The following is a 16,248-nucleotide window of genomic DNA, read 5'->3' on the forward strand; positions in this document are numbered from 1 at the left end:
TATACTGACACAAAGAAAATTTGAAAGCTCGTAAACAACCTACTAAACACCAAACCCCTAACAATAGGAAATGATGAACCTCCACCAGCAAAAGAACTCGTCAAATACTTTGAGGAAAAAAATTCTCAAAATACGAAAAAACCAACCACAGGCAGATACCAACCTTGAAAATCTATTAGATGTACTTGGCCACCCCCAGAAGAAACGCCAGCACACAGGACATGGATGACCTTCATAAAACTCACCAACGAAATAGTCACTCAAGCAATAAAAAAAATTCTCAACCACACGCTGCATGCTTGACGCATGTCCCAACTACATTTTGAATTCCCCCCCTTCAGGTGTTTCACGGTTCAACTCTCCTCCCACCTAAACTTCATGTTCCAAGGCGGCAAATTCCCAAATGAAAAAGAGAACATAATACACTAATCCTAAAAGACACCAACCCCCCCCCCCCCCCATACAAAAGATACCACTAACTACAGACCAATAGCAGCCATACCTTTACTAACCAAAATAATGGAAGGAATCGCAGCCTCCTGTACTGTGCAAAATGCAAAAATAGAAGAGAGACATTTCCCAAAGCTACATATTTTAATTCTTAAATATATTTTTTCTTTTCTACTTTTGTTTACTGGGCATTTTATATTTCTAATTGGGCTGGTTCCATTCTCTCTTTTCCACTTTTCTCGTTTTGTTCTCATAAGTTCTTTTCTAGGGTCTCCTTTCCATTTCTTCTTTTTCTACATATAGCTGAAACTAGGATTGGGCACCCAGAAAGTGTTTGTTGGGTTTTTTTTTTTCTTCTCTGTCCTCCCTCTATACAGTCATTCACCCTTCACACCCATTCATTCCAGACATTCTTTCCCCATTCACACCTGCTCCCTTCCATTCTCCATCCAAACACTGTACCTCCTCACCTGTCTCCATCCAGACACTATTTTCCCTTGAACACATTTTTTTACCACCTTTCCTCTCCCCTTTCAACCCAATTTCCTTTCAGAAAATATTTACCCTCCCACCTAGATGCTCCTCTTCTTCTTGCCTCAACCCTCCCAATGCCGTTTCACCTCATTCTCACTCCCATAATGCTGTTTTCCCTCTGAGGCTGAAAAAGGCAGCGTAGTCCCAGACCCAATCTTCTTCCTCAGTGCGTGTCCTCTATGCTCCCTGGGCTAGCAGCAGGAGACATGTTTGTCTGTCATGTCCTGCTGCAGCGGGTTCAAAGTTTGCAGTAAGAGCTGTAAAATCTCTACTAACTACTACTAACTAACATTTCTAAAGTGCTACTAGGGTTACACAGCGCTGTACAATTTAAACATAGAAGGACAGTCCCTGCTCAAAGAGCTTACAATCTAAAAGACAAGAGAACAATCTAAAGACTAGTGAACAATCTAGAGGACGAGTGAACAGTTAATCTGATAGGGTGGATAGATTGGGGCATTCTATATTTCTCGAGCGATTAGGCGCCGAAGGCAGCATTGAAGAGGTGAGTTTTAAGCAGAGATTTGAAGATGGGTAGGGAGGGGGCATGGCGTATGGGTAAAGGAAGATTGTTCCAGGCATAGGGTGAGGCAAGGCAGAATGAGCGGAGCCTGGAGTTGGCAGTGGTGGAGAAGGGTACTGAGAGAAGGGCTTTGTCCTGTGAGCGGAGGTTACGGGCGGGAACATAGGGGGAGATGAGGGTGGAGAGGTAGTGAGGAGCTGCAGACTGAGTGCATTTGTAGGTAAGGAGGAGGAGCTTGAATTGTATGCGATATCTGATCGGAAGCCAATGAAGTGATTTGAGGAGAGGGGTGATATGAGTATATCGGTTTTGGCGGAATATAAGACGTGCAGCAGCGTTCTGAACGGATTGAAGGGGGGATAGATGGCTGAGTGGGAGGCCGGTGAGGAGTAAGTTGCAGTAATCAAGGCGAGAGGTAATGAGAGCGTGGACGAGAGTTCTGGTGGTATGCTCAGAGAGGAAAGGGCGAACTTTGCTGATGTTGAAGAGGAAGAAGCGACAGGTCTTGGCAGTCTGTTGGATATGCGCAGAGAAGGAGAGGGAGGAGTCGAAGATGACTCCGAGGTTGCGGGCAGATGGGACGGGGAGGATGAGGGTGTTATCAACAGAGATAGAGAGTGGAGGAAGAGGAGAAGTGGGTTTAGGAGGAAAGACGAGGAGCTCGGTCTTGGACATGTTCAGCTTCAGGTGGCGGTTGGACATCCATGCCGCAATGTCGGATAAACAGGCCGATACCTTGGCCTGGGTCTCCGCGTTGATGTCAGGTGTGGAGAGGTATAGCTGGGTGTCATCAGCATAAAGATGATACTGAAAACCATGAGACGAGATCAGCGAGCCCAGGGAAGAGGTGTAGATTAAGAAGAGAAGGGGTCCAAGGACAGATCCCTGGGGAACTCCAACAGATAGTGGGATGGGAGTGGAGGAAGGTCCATAGGAGTGTACCCTAAAGGTGCGGTGGGAGAGATAAGAGGAGAACCAGGAGAGGACAGGGCCTTGGAACCCAAAAGAGGACAGCGTGGCAAGAAGTAAATCATGATTGACAGTGTCAAACGCGGCGGAAAGATCGAGGAGGATGGAGTAGTGACCTCTGGATTTGGCCAGGAGCAGGTCATTGCAAACTTTAGAGAGTGCCGTTTCAGTCGAGTGCAGAGGGCGAAAACCGGATTGAAGTGGATCGAGGATGGCATGAGAGGAGAGAAAATCAAGGCAGCGGCTGTGAACGGCGCACTCAAGTATTTTGGAAAGGAAGGGTAAAAGAGAGATGGGGCGGTAGTTGGAGGGGCAGGTAGGGTCAAGTGAAGGTTTTTTGAGGAGAGGTGTGACAACGGCGTGCTTGAAGGTGTCAGGGACAGTTGCAGTGGAGAGAGAGAGGTTGAGGATGCGACAGATGGCGGGGGTGACAGTATGGGAGATGGTGTTGAGTAGGTTGGTGGGGATGGGATCAGAGGAACAGGTGGTGCATTTCGAGGAGGAAAGAAGGCGGGAAGTTTCATCCTCGGTGATCTCAGGAAAAGAGGAGAAAGAGACCTGGGTAGGTTGGTTGAGGGAGAGGGTTAAAGGGTGAAGAGGAGGTGGTGGCTTGGTTGTGAACTCAAGGTTGATCTTTTGCACTTTGTCGCGGAAATAATCGGCCAGTGATTGAGGAGAGAGAGAAGGGGGAGTAGGAGCGGGGGGCACTTTTAGGAGGGAGTTAAGGGTGGTGAAGAGACGACGAGGGTTGGAGCTGAGAGAATTGGTCAATTGGGTGTAATAGTCCTGTTTTGCACGGAATAGGGAGGAGTGGAGAGAGGATAGCATGAATTTGTAGTGGAGGAAGTCTGAAAATCTCACAGCTCTTATTGCCAAACTGGCTCTACAGCAGCAACAGATGTCAAAGTAAACAGTTCTCATGGAAGACGCATGGAGCAAGAAGATTGGAAGATCAGAGAGCAGAAGAGGCCAGCATAGCACAGCACCCCTGAGATCAGGCAGGGATTTTGTGGCTTAACTAGATATCTGGAACTGAAATCAAAATTTTAGTGTTTTTGAACTAATGTACTTTATCCTTTTCTCATCCTAGGAAGTCTCACAGGAACTAGAAACTGCAGTAGCCATCATTAAAGAGCTTGAAGAAATGGAGCCATCAAGGATTGCAGCATTTGCCAACACTCAGCTTCTAAAGGAAGAGCTGAACTCTCTCAGCAGCAACATTACTGCAAAATTGAATGTTCTAAAAGCCTATATGGAATTTTTAAAATCAGCAAAGGAGGTACCGATAACTAAAACAGCAGTCTTTAGGCAACTAAGAGGGGGGTACTTCAGGGGCAGCTGAACAACTTTTTGTTTCGAAGGGGTCAAGCTCTTCCCCCAAACCCACTCCCAAGCTCCACCTCCAACCCCAGCATCTTCCTTTCCCTACTATTTCATAATCCAGCATCATCCCTTATATCTCCCTCCCCATGGTATCCAGCATATCGCTCCTTCCTTTCTTGTCTCCCCCTCCCCTGTAAGCATGGGCATAGTTTTTTTTGGGGGGGGGGGGGCATTGCCTCCCCAAATGAGCTTCCTCTACCTGGGCAGGGACATATGCACCCGACCAGTGGCTTCTCCTCCCGGCCGCTGCTGTGATGGCCTGGAGATATCGTGAGCTTCTGTGCTCTGCCCTTCCCTTCTCTGCCTCTCGCTCACTCTCTCCACCACCACACCGCTGGTGCTTCTGCTGCTACTACTACCACTGCAGCTGCAAAACAAAGTGAAAATGTTCGCTGGGCCACAGTCCTGAGTGTGCCGCTGCCGCCAGCTTCCCTCCTCCTCCTCATGATGTAAGTTCCTAGATCTAGAGAAAAGGCAGGAAGACGGCAGTGGTGCACACACTGTGCAGAACTACAGCCCCCTGCAGATTTTCATTTTGCTTTGCAGTAGCGGCAGTGGGGCATGGAGGGTGGAGTGAGCGAGAAGCAGGGAAGGGCAGGTACAGCATAGAAGCTTGTGGTTCCCTCCAGGCCACCACAACAGTAGCCAAGAGAAGCTACTGTTTTTGGCACCTACATCCCTATCATTGGCTGGGGAGGGGAGTGAGCAAAAGGAGAGGAGAGGTGATGAGGCAGGAGAGAAGAGATCCTGGATGGCAGTATCAGGGAAGGGGGATGAGAGAGGACATTCTAGGTGGAAGGAAGAGACACTGGATGGAACGGGGAAAGAAGAGACAGTGAATGGAAGAGAATAGAGAGAGGGAAGACAGTGAATAGACAGGGGAAGCAATGGAAGGGATAGAGAGAAAGGGAGATGGTGGCAGGAAGGGGAATGGAAGACACTGGATGGAAAGGAATGAGATGGGAGATGCTGCGAAGGGGGAGAGAAGGGAATGAGAGAGCTGGCAGATGCTGCAGAGGGGGAGATGGCTGGAGGGAAAGGGAAGGGAGATACTGGATGGAAAAGAATGAGAGAGATGGGAGATGCTGTGAAGGGGAGACAGAGGAGGATGCTGGATGGAAGAGGGAAGGGGAAATACTGGATGGAAGGGGATGAGAGAGATGGGGGATGCTAGATAGAAGGGGGGGAGGGAGAGAGAGCAGAGACACTGGATGAAGGGAAAGAGAGACAGAGGGGGAGGAGGCACTAGATGGAAAGGAGAGAGAGAGGGAGAAGATGCTGGATGGAATGGGGGAGAGAGGTGGGATGGAAGGAAACAGGATGGAATAAAGGGAGAGAGGGCAGAGTTAGTGAAAGTCTGGGGAATATGAGGAAGGGGGCCAGGGTGAGGGAAAGAGATGGAAACTTGTAGGTAGATGCAGTAAATAGAAGGAAATTGAAGACTGGTTAGTAATAATTAAATCTGGCAGAGATAGAAAAATAAATGGAAGAAACTGGGAGGAAAAGATCAATGCTGGATATGGATGTCATGAAGGAAGTGAAGAAGACAGGAGGAGAGGGTAAAATGACAAATGGAAAAGGAAACCCTTGCAAGAGAGCAGAAACCAGGGACTGGAATCAACATTAGAAACATTAAATAACCAGACCACACAAGTAGAAAAAAAAAGAATTTTATTTTTAATTTAAAAATTAGCACATTACAAATAGTGCAAAGTGGAAAATAAGGTGATGGATTTCTATTGGACTAAGTGAATACATTTTCCAGTTAGCTTTCAAAAGCCTAAACCACCTTCTTCTGGTTAGGACAGTATACCAAGCTTAGGGGTCCTTTTACTAAGTGCTCTAATAGATTTAAGCATGCACTAATGATTAGTGTGTGCTAAATGCTAAGAAGCCCATAGGTATAAAATGGTCAGCTTAGCATTTAACGTGTGCTAAATCCATTAGTGCACCTTAGTAAATGGACCCCTTAATTTATAATGTAGTATATAGAATGTCAGGTTTTGAAATGTACACCTATTTTTATATTTTGCACAGTATGAGGGAACACACTACTGTTTTTCTGGTGTATTGTGTGCAAAGTCTGGCTACTTGGGAGTTTTTGTCTTATATTCTATAATTGGTGAGGGTTTATCTGTGTTCTGCATGTGTGGAAGAGACCAGGTATTCTGCTAGCATTGAATGCCTATGCAAGATCAATCTGTACTAATCTGGCTTGTTTAGTTTTCCAATAGGTGTATTGATGTTCCAGTGCAGCTTTTCTTAAGTAGAACCTTCTTATGGTGCAGCTTTTTCTTAGGTAGGCCCTTCTTGTGTGACTCCTGGAAATTAGTGACATTTGTAGGGTTTTATATTACTTTAAAATATGGCTGACAGTGGATTTTGGATTCGAATTTAGATTACACCTTTCTCAGTAGGAGCTCAATGCAAGTTACATTCAGGTACAATAGATAGTTCCTTTTCCTGGAGGGATCGCAGTTTAAGGGCCCTGTTTACTACGGTGTGCTTTGACGCATGCTAAAATTAGTGCACACTAAATTCTAGAGACACCCATATATTCCTATGGGTGTCTCTAGTATTTAGGGCGCTAGTGCACCTACAGTGCAGCTTAGTAAACAGGGCCCTAAGTATGTACCAGGGGCAGTGGAGTGTTAAGTGACTTGTCCAAGAAATCAAGAAACTGATTGCTAGACAAGTTTTAAGTACCTGCATATATTACCAGAATACTGCAAATGCTATTCTGTTTAATATGTTGCTTCCTTTACTGTATTGTGCTATATTATTTTGCTGTACATTATTTAGATTTGTTTTGGCACATAATTCCCTGTAGTGGTGTTCTGAGTGCATATTATCAGTAAGAGAAATAATAGGGGGTGGCTAGCTCACTTCAGTGAAAAAAAATCTTCACTGTCCAATAAACTGGGTTCCTATCCAGTCTATTTTTTGAGATAGCCATAATGTATTTACTACTACTACTTATCATTTCTATAGCGCTACTAGATAAACACAGTGCTGTATGTATATATGCAAATGAATATGTGTCACAGCCCACATTTTGCCCCCCCCCCCCCCCCCAAATGGAACAGTCAAACTACGTCTATGACTGTATGGTGTTCATTATCCTACCTCCCTTCCCCCGAGTCAGTGATGATACAATCAGCATCACAGAAATACATGTTGGCTGGCCGGTACAGGGCCTTGAACATTCGTGGATGCTCTAAGCTGTACCAGCTCCCACCTCCTCCGAATATCCTGTTTTAGAAAAGGCACAAGCTAGCAGGTCTTGATCAGGTGAGGGCAGTCAAAGCCTGTGCTGGCTGGCTGCGATACATCTTCTGTAATGCTGACATGTTGCTGCCTCAGGGGAAGAAAGGTAAGATGCTGGATGCCTTATGGTAGAGCAGTGGTTCCCAAACCTGGTCCTGGAGGCCCCCCAGCCAGTCAGATTTTCAGGATATCCAAAATGAATATTCATGAGAGAGATCTGCATGCGGTGGAGGCAGTGCATGCAAATCTCTCTCATGAATATTCATTTGTGGATATCCTAATAAACCTGACTGGCTGTGGGGCCTCTAGGAGCAGGTTTGGGAACCACTGTGATAGAGAAAAAGAAGGAAAATGTTGGTGGTGCCATGGCACGTGTGGCTCCCTCTCCTCTCCGCATGCCTATAAGTACATAAGTATTGCCATACTGGGAAAGACCAAAGGTCCATTGAGCCCAGCATCCTGTTTCCAACAGTGGCCAATCCAGGTCACAAATACCTGGCAAGATCCCAAAAAAGTACAAAACATTTTATACTGCTTATCCCAGAAATAATGGATTTTCCCCAAGTCCATTTAATAACGGTCTATGGACTTTTCCTTAAGGAAGCCGTCCAAACCTTTTTTAAACTCTGCTAACCGCCTTTACCACATTCTCTGGCAATGAATTCCAGGGTTTAATTACACGTTGAGTGAAGAAAACGTTTCTCTGATTCGTTTTAAATTTACTACATTGTAGCTTCATCGCATGCCCCCTAGTCCTAGTATTTTTGGAAAGCATGAACAGTGTTAAAGGTACAATGCACAATATATGTGTCTTAGCATGCATTAAATGGCAAAATCATGCATTATTTTATGGTAATGCACATTAGTTTAAGTCATCACACTGATATACAAAACATGCAGATGTATATAAAGTACCTCATGTTACGCAAACTGAATAACAAATCTTCACAAACTGTCTTGTTCCTGTAAAAATAATGCAATATTAAAGGTGCCGGAGCTGTAGTGATATCAAGTACATTCTCTCCTCCCCTCTGGGTCAAGCTGCCATAGAGGCGCCATTTCAACCAAGGGCAGAAACAACCAGGGATCGCTCCTGCCCCATTCCATTAGACTACCAGGGACTGGCTGAGGAACCTGGAGGAGACCTACGGGGTGGGGGGGGGGGGGGGGAGGTCTGACTGTGCTGGGCGGGGGGGGGGGGGGGGGGGAGGGGGAGAGACAATGCTTGATATTACTACAGTTCCATTCCAGCCCCTTTCAGATGACTCACTGGGCCACATATTAGCAGCATGATATGCCTAGTGAGCAGAATAATTCAGTTTTGTGAGGATGAACCTAGGCTGTATTATTCATTTACCATGGGAGTTGCTAACCTGCTATACCGAGTTAACGCCTGTGGTAAACTAAGCTGCAATAAAATGCAGTATTTTATGGCAGCTTAGTAACTAGCTTCCTTAAGTGTGATGCATCAGATTATAACAATAATGACCATAATCATATATTTATTTAGTTAGAGGATCATATCCAGAAGCTGAAGGAATTCTACAGATCTGAACTTGTGGAAAAAGACACCGAAGCACAACGGAAGATCATTCTGGAATTGGCAGATGCCAGTCGACAATCTGTATTATGCAATATTCTCTCTGTCCAGAATATGGGACGTGATTGTCTGAATTTGGTAACTATGAAAGCTATAATTCTCAGTTTGTCTCATTATATAAGACACAGAAAAATATGGTTTTTGCCATGTCAGGAAAATACATGTATTTATAACTTCTGTTTATAAAAGGCTAACATCTTGGAAAATTCATACACTATTTGTGATTTTAGAATAGCCTCCTTTCTCCAGTGTGCAATACAGTGAAGTTGATTCACAATGCTGGGGTAGCATTTTAACACAAAATACCTACAATATTAGTGAATCTGCCCCACTGAATAAGATAAGAAGTACAATAAATAATACAGGGTTTTCATATTTTAAAAAAAAACCCTTACTACAGATGCATAAGGCTCAATATTCATTTTTAGATAATCCCAAGTTGCTGATAATATCTGAAAATGGGTGAAAGTAGCACATGGAACATGCTCACAGCTTGCTTGATGCCAGTGTGATCGTTTATACTACAGTCCCCACTCACCCTTGTTTAAATGTTCTCAAACACCTCCATGGCCCTGATCCATAGGAAGAGATGAGGGAAAATACAGAATGAATTCACAGTCTAATATTACCCATCAAAAAGAAAAGGTAGACGCAGAGGAGCATTTTCAAAATAAACGTCTAAGTCAGAATTTGGACGTTTTACAAAGACGTCCAAATTCCGAACCGGGGAGAAGGTCATTTTCGAAAAAGATGGATGCCCATCTTTTGTATTCGAAAATACCATGGATGTCCTGTAATTTGGACGTTTTGCGATTTGGACGTCTTTGATTTTTGACCATTTTCGAACCCCCCCCCCAAAGGTCCAAAGTCAAGCCATTGGGATGTAGAAAGAGCCAGCATTTTTAGTAGACTGGTCCCCCAGACATCCCATGAGAGCAATCAGGCACCCTAGAGGGCACTGCATTGGACTTCATAAAATGCTCCCAGGTACACATATCAACATTGCTCCCTTACCTTGTCTGCTGAGCCCCCCAAAACCCACTACCCCCAACTATACACCACTACCATAGCCCTTACACGTGAAGGGAGTACCTATATGTGGGTACAGTGGGTTTTGGAGGACTCACAGTTTCCTCCACAAGTGTAACAGGTAGTGGGGGTATGGGCCTGGGTCCACCTGTCTGAAGTGCACTGCACCTACTACTAAACTACTCCAGAGACCTGCATGCTGCTGTCACGGACCTGAGTATGACATCTGAGGCTGGCAAGTAATGTTCTTCAACACACTTTTTGGGGGTGGGAGGGGGTTAATGACCACTGGGAGAGTAAGGGGAGGTCATCCCTGATTCCCTCCAGTGGTCTTCTGGTCATTTGGGGCAACATTTTGTGCCTTATTCGTAAGAAAAACAGGTCTAGCTCAAAACATCTAAGTTTTAGTGCTTGACATTTTTACTTTGTTCCATTTGGCTGAAAGACGTCCAAGATTTAGGCACGCCCAAGTCCCGCCTTGAACACGCCACTGATATGCCCCCTTAAGATTTGGATGTCCTTCCAACGGACTTTGGAGAAAGACGTCCAAAATGAGGTTTTGATTATACCGATTTGGACTTTTCTGCGAGATGGACGTCAAAATGCCGATTTGTCACTTTTTGGACATCCATCTCTTTCGAAAAAGAGCATGACAGCCATGGAAAGCAAATATCTAGGAAAACACTAAAAATATATTTTCTTATCTATGCATTCTATCTTCTTAACAGTTCTCCTACCCATTAAATAGAACATAGGCATCTCAGATGAAAAAAATGATGCTTTGCCTATAAAAAGAAACTCAATGTTTGTCCCTCCATGTCTGTAAACGTTATTACAGAAAGCAACTCAGGATAGGAAAGGCAGCAGCAGCAAGAAATGCAATCTCCTATGGACCACTCAAGAAATCCACTTCTGCAATACCTACCTTGCAAAGCTCAATTCAAGACATCAACACTAGAAATGTACTTAAAGATTCTCCCATCATATGTGCCATTCATAGCACAACATGGTGAACACATCCATCCCTGAGGTTAGGAAAGAGACCTATCTGGTAAAAATTCACTAATGGGCTTCTTAGGGAGAGGATGTGTTCAGGGGCAGCCCAAGACAATCTGCCGCCTGAGGTTAGAAAATGAGCTGCCGCCCCAGCTCCTCCGCCACCACCCCCTCTTCCCTCCCCAACCCTCTTCCCTTAAATTCCCTTTTATATTCTTTTCTTTTTTTTCAAAAGAAGACGGCAGCAGTGACTCTCATAGCCTGCCAGTCTCAGCTGTTTCTCTCTACTGAAAGCGGCTCACCTCTCTGACATAATTGCCTATTTCAGGGAGGGAAGGGCAGGGAGCGATGCTGCCTCACAAGAGTGCCGCCTGAGGCCCCCACCTCAGGTGGCCTAATGGTAGGGTCACCACTGCACGTGTTGACATGGAGCTCCTTACCTCATGCCTAAATTTGTGAAAAGTAAGAGGAAATCAGGCCCTGTTTCGCTGGTATCCTGAGTGTTCCCTCTCCCAGCTATCGCGATGATGGATGCCTTTCTGATCAGGATTTTACCATCCGGAGATGGGTCGCTGAGGACGATGTGCCTGTCATGCTCCTTCCTGATCACAGCATTTCGCTGACCTCCAAAGAGAGGAACCCGCCTGCTAGTCCAGCAGCTGTGAAGGAAGTGCCGTCTGCAGTTGGGCAGGTGTGGGTAGATGATTTCACTTTCCCTTTGTCTATGCTGTATGGAGACACCGCTAGTGCTGCTGCCCCGGTGGGCATTTCAATGTTGTGTCTTCTGGAGCTGCCTCAGGAGCAACTCTCAGACTTAGGAGACCTGGCTTCTTTTGGCTCCACTGGCAGGGTTAGTGGCAGTTGAACAGGCAACAGTGGTTTTCGAGTTTAACCTGGCAAGATCATCCTCATTAACTCTTGAGGATCTATGGTCTTTGATAGTCTTATTAGGACAAAAGCTGTTGAAGCAGCTAGCGCATAGTAATAACCAGGTCTTGAAACTGGAGACTTCAGTGGAAAATAATGAATCTCGCTTATCTTCTTGAGTTCAGAAATTGGAAGATACTCTTAAAAAGGTGGATACTTTGTCTATTGCAGTGGCAAAGGATAATTCAGCGTTGTTAATTATGGGGGACTTACTAAAGCTTAGCTTGAGTTATCTGCAGCAGGGCCCATAGGAATAAAATGGGCCCTGCTGCAGATAACTTGAGCTAAGATTTAGTAAAAGACCCCCTAAATGTGAAAACCTGAAAAATACAGTTAGGTGCAGGAATCTGCATCTGATTAATTTCCCCAGGAAACTTGGAGTCTCTCCCTAGAACATGTTCAGGAAATTTATGCTGGAACACTTGCAAGTCCCTCCTCAACCATTATCTCCTATTATTTCCTGTTCATGCTTATTATCTGCCTCCACTTAAGAAGAAGACAAAGGAGGGTGGACAAAATGCATTATCTCCAATTTCTCAGGACAGTCCAGATTTGACGGCATTTTTGGAATCTTAAAACGACAAATTACTTGCTCCTTCTATATTGCTAGTTACTCTTGCAATCCCGATAGGGATTGACTTCTGAGACAGTATTTTAAGTATAAGAACTCTTTATTTTTGTCTTTGAATGTGAAAATGTTTCCTGATATAGCTAAAGCTACCCAAAGATGTTGTAAGCAGTTTTTGCTGCTTTGTCCTAGGGTAGTAGATATTGGGGCAGCTTTTGTATTTAAATTTTCTTGTAAATTCATGAAAAAAATATCTTTTTTTTTTTGTTACATTTGTACCCCGCGCTTTCCCACTCATGGCAGGCTCAATGCGGCTTACATGGGGCAATGGAGGGTTAAGTGACTTGCCCAGAGTCACAAGGAGCTGCCTGTGCCTGAAGTCGGAATCGAACTTTATAATATTTATATATTATTTGATCCATCTCAGTTAGTAATCTTTTTGAAGCAGGTCATCTGCCATTGCCCCAGTTGACCTTTCCTGGTTGGTGACTCCTAATGTGGGACTTTGCATCACGTTGCTATAGTTCAGGTTCCTCTTTCTCACATGCATCACTTTGCAATTGCTCACATTAAATGTCATCTGCCATTTGGATGCCCAGTCTCCTAGTCTCGTAATTTTTCATAATCCTCTTGTGATTTAACAACTTTGAATAACTTTGGTGCTGTCAGCAAATTTAATTACCTCACTAGTTACTCTCATCTCTAGATCATTTATAAATGCTAAAAACCAGCAGTCCCATCACAGACCCTTGTAGAACCCCACTATCTACCCTTCTCCATTGAGAATACTGACCATTTAACCCTACCCTATTCTCTGTTTTCTTTTAACCAGTTTTTAATCCACAATAGAACACGACCTCTTGTCCCATGACTCTCCAATTTCCTCTGCAGTCTTTTATGAGGTATTTTGTCAAATGCTTTTTGAAAATCCAGATATACAGTATCAACTGGCTCATCTTTACCCACATGTTTGTTCACCCCTTCAAAAAAATGTAGTAGATTGGTGAGGCAAGATTTCCCTTGAATAAATCCATGTTGGCTTTTGTCTCATTAATTCATGCTTTTGAATATGCTCTGTAATTTTGTTCTTTACAATAGTCTCTACCATTTTGCCCGGCACCGATGTCAGGCTCATCAGTCTATAATTTCCTGGATCACCTCTGGAACCTTTTTTTTTTTTTTTTTAAATCAGCATTACATTGGCCACCCTTCATTCTTCTGGTACCATGCTTGATTTTAAAGATAAATTACATTTTTCAATTCTATCAATACTCTGGGATGAAAACCATCCAGTCCAGGCAATTTGCTACTCTTCAATTTGTCAAACTGCAGCATTACATCTTCCAAGTTTACAGAATGTTATCTGTGTAGATCTTATATGAAAGCCCAAAGGATCGCAGCAGATGACACAAAGGAGAAAGAGAACAGCCTACTCAGGAACCCAGCCTGGTGCCAGGAGACATAGCTACTACTACTAATCATTTCTATAGTGCTACTAAACACATGCAGCACTGTACACATTATATGCAGATACTTTCTCTGTCCCTAGAGGGCTCACAATGTTTTTGTACCTAGGGCTGTGGAAGGTTAAGTGACTTGCCCAAGGTCACAAGGAGCTGCAGTGAAATTGAACCCAGGTTGCCAGGATCAAAATCCTCTGCACTAACCATTAGGCTACTCCTTCATTGCGATGCACCTTCCTAGGCTGTGTAAGTGGCAAACTGCACACCAGAAGTGAAAGCCTGCTAAGTGTGGCTTACTCCCTACAAAAGCCAGAAAGGAGCACATCATCAGGGTTTGTGTACCTGCATCTTCTGTGGGTACAGCATCCCTCCTCTTATGGTCCGCCATCTCCCCTTCCCCCATGATCTGCCATCTCCTCTTCTGCCCCGCCCACCCCTCAACATTCTGCCATCTTCTTCCTCTCTCTCCTGTTCCCTCACCCATAGCCTGGCATCTCATGTATTCCCCTACCCCTGCAGGTCTGGCACCTGTCCCCTTCCCTCCCTCTCCCCTCCCCCAATGGTTTCGTCACATCTCCCTATCTCCCTGCTCCCCCATGAGTCCAGGACCTTATCCTCTTGTTCACTAAGCACCCTTGAGTCCAGAAACTCTCTCTTTCCCTAAGCCCCTCTCCATGAGTCCAGCACCACTTCCTCTTGATCCCTCAGTCCCCACCAGTCCAGCACCAATTTATCCTTTACCCTCTGCTCCTTGCCTGACAGCCTAACACCACTCCCTCTTTTTCCCAACCCCCCCCCTTCAGTCTAGAACTACTCACCTTTTTTCTCTCAGCCCTCATTGTGAGTCCAGCACCTCCTTCTTCCTCCCACCCACCCAGTCCAGCACCACTTTCTCTTTTCCCTCCTCCATCTCCTCTCAGTCTGTCAAACCTGCTTTCTTTAGCAACTCCTGCAAAGATAACAGGCTCCATGATCTGGAGCTGGATCCTTCCATCTGCCACGTCACACTCTCACCAGCCCTTGTCAATGGCACCACTTCCATCACCGTTGTCACTGCCTTGACTAAGAAGACAAATCTGTTGAACTAGATTTAACCTCCTGCATTCCATGAGGAAGATCCTGTCCCTTGCTGTGTAAGATTAAACACTACTACTACTTAACATTTCTAAAGTGCTACTAGGGTTACGCAGCACTGTACAGTTTAACAGAGAAGGACAGTCCCTGCTCGAGGAGCTTACAATCTAAAGGTCAAATGTACAGTCAGTCAAATAAAACACCCATATACTCCAGCATCTGCCAGGGAGTTAGTCTGCTCTTCTTGAAATTGATCACCAACCTGACTGCAGAATACCAACCATTTCATCCATTGACGCCATGCTGTCTGAATAGGATGACGTACGAATGAGCCAGCTGTCGTGATATGGGTGAACTCTTGACTCCCTGGTGCCAAAGGAAGGCCACCATCACCAACATAACCTTGTTAAACGTTCTTGGTAATGTGGCGAGAACGAAGGGCAAAGCCCTGCACTGAAAGTGACAGCCCAGCACCACAAAATGTAGAAACCTCTGATGCAGCGGCCATATGGGTATATGCAAGTACGCCTCCTTGAGATTAAGGGCTGCAAAAACTTCTCCCACTTGAACTGAGGCTATGACTGCTTTTGGTATTTTCAAGCAAAAGCGGGACACTCAGAGGCAGCAGTTTAGATTTTGAGATCTAACACTGGATGAAAGGTGCCTTCCTTCTTTGGGACAATGAAATAGACAGAGTTTCTACCTTGTCACTGTTTTTTCCTGAGGAACTGGAACAATGGCCCAGAGCGCCAGCAAGTAATGTACAGTAGCCTGAACCTTGACCACCCTGGTTCCCTTTTGAGGAGTCGTCTTCAAGAAGAGAGGAGTGACCCGCTGGTCTGATGTGATTTTGGCCCACACCTTGTGAAACTTCTAAAGACATCCTCCCATCAGAGGAAGAAAAGAGTGGGCCAGCCTCATATTATTGCACAGATCTGGATGCTTTGAGTGCTCTAGCTGAGAGGAAGACTTCCTGTCCACATGAAAGTAGGATTGGCATGCCTGAAAATAGGACTTCTGACCATATCCCTGACAACCAGGCCAGTACTATCTGCTGTCTCGAAACTGAGAGCCCCCTGAAGATGGATGACCAGAGGATTTCGGCATATCCTCCAGCATCCAGTGTGGCTTAGTTCCCCCCAGTTCTTTCACCAAGTTTCTGAGATCTTCTCCAAATAGCCACTTGTCCAGAAAGACAGTTTAACTAGTCATTGACTTTGATGCTGCTTCTGCTGCCCAATGCTACATCCAGAGTTGCCGATGTGCCATGACAGCCAAAGACATACTGCAGGCCTTAACCCATAGTGTGTCATAATCAGCATCTACCAAGTAGCCCAACCCCGCTTCCAGCTAGATGTTATGGCACCCATCTTGTGTTACAGAGTGCTGATGCAACTTCATGTATGCTCTAGCTCTAGTCATGTCACAAAGTTAAAAAAAAAAATCTCCACTACTGTGTGCCAGT

At 45.0% G+C, this 16,248-nt stretch overlaps 1 protein-coding gene across 1 annotated transcript in view; it reads left to right on the top strand.

Annotated features, from left to right (window-relative positions):
• Positions 1 to 16,248, top strand: part of CCDC141 (coiled-coil domain containing 141) — a 237,817-nt gene that overhangs the window by 126,704 nt on the left and 94,865 nt on the right. The window contains exons 12-13 of the mRNA XM_030210847.1: positions 3,567 to 3,755; positions 8,637 to 8,804. Coding sequence (XP_030066707.1) covers positions 3,567 to 3,755; positions 8,637 to 8,804 — 357 coding nt within the window. The remainder of the gene's footprint in view (positions 1 to 3,566; positions 3,756 to 8,636; positions 8,805 to 16,248) is intronic.

The sequence above is a fragment of the Microcaecilia unicolor genome, chromosome 7 (genome assembly GCF_901765095.1).
Source record: "Microcaecilia unicolor chromosome 7, aMicUni1.1, whole genome shotgun sequence".
NCBI classification, from domain to species: domain Eukaryota; kingdom Metazoa; phylum Chordata; class Amphibia; order Gymnophiona; family Siphonopidae; genus Microcaecilia; species Microcaecilia unicolor.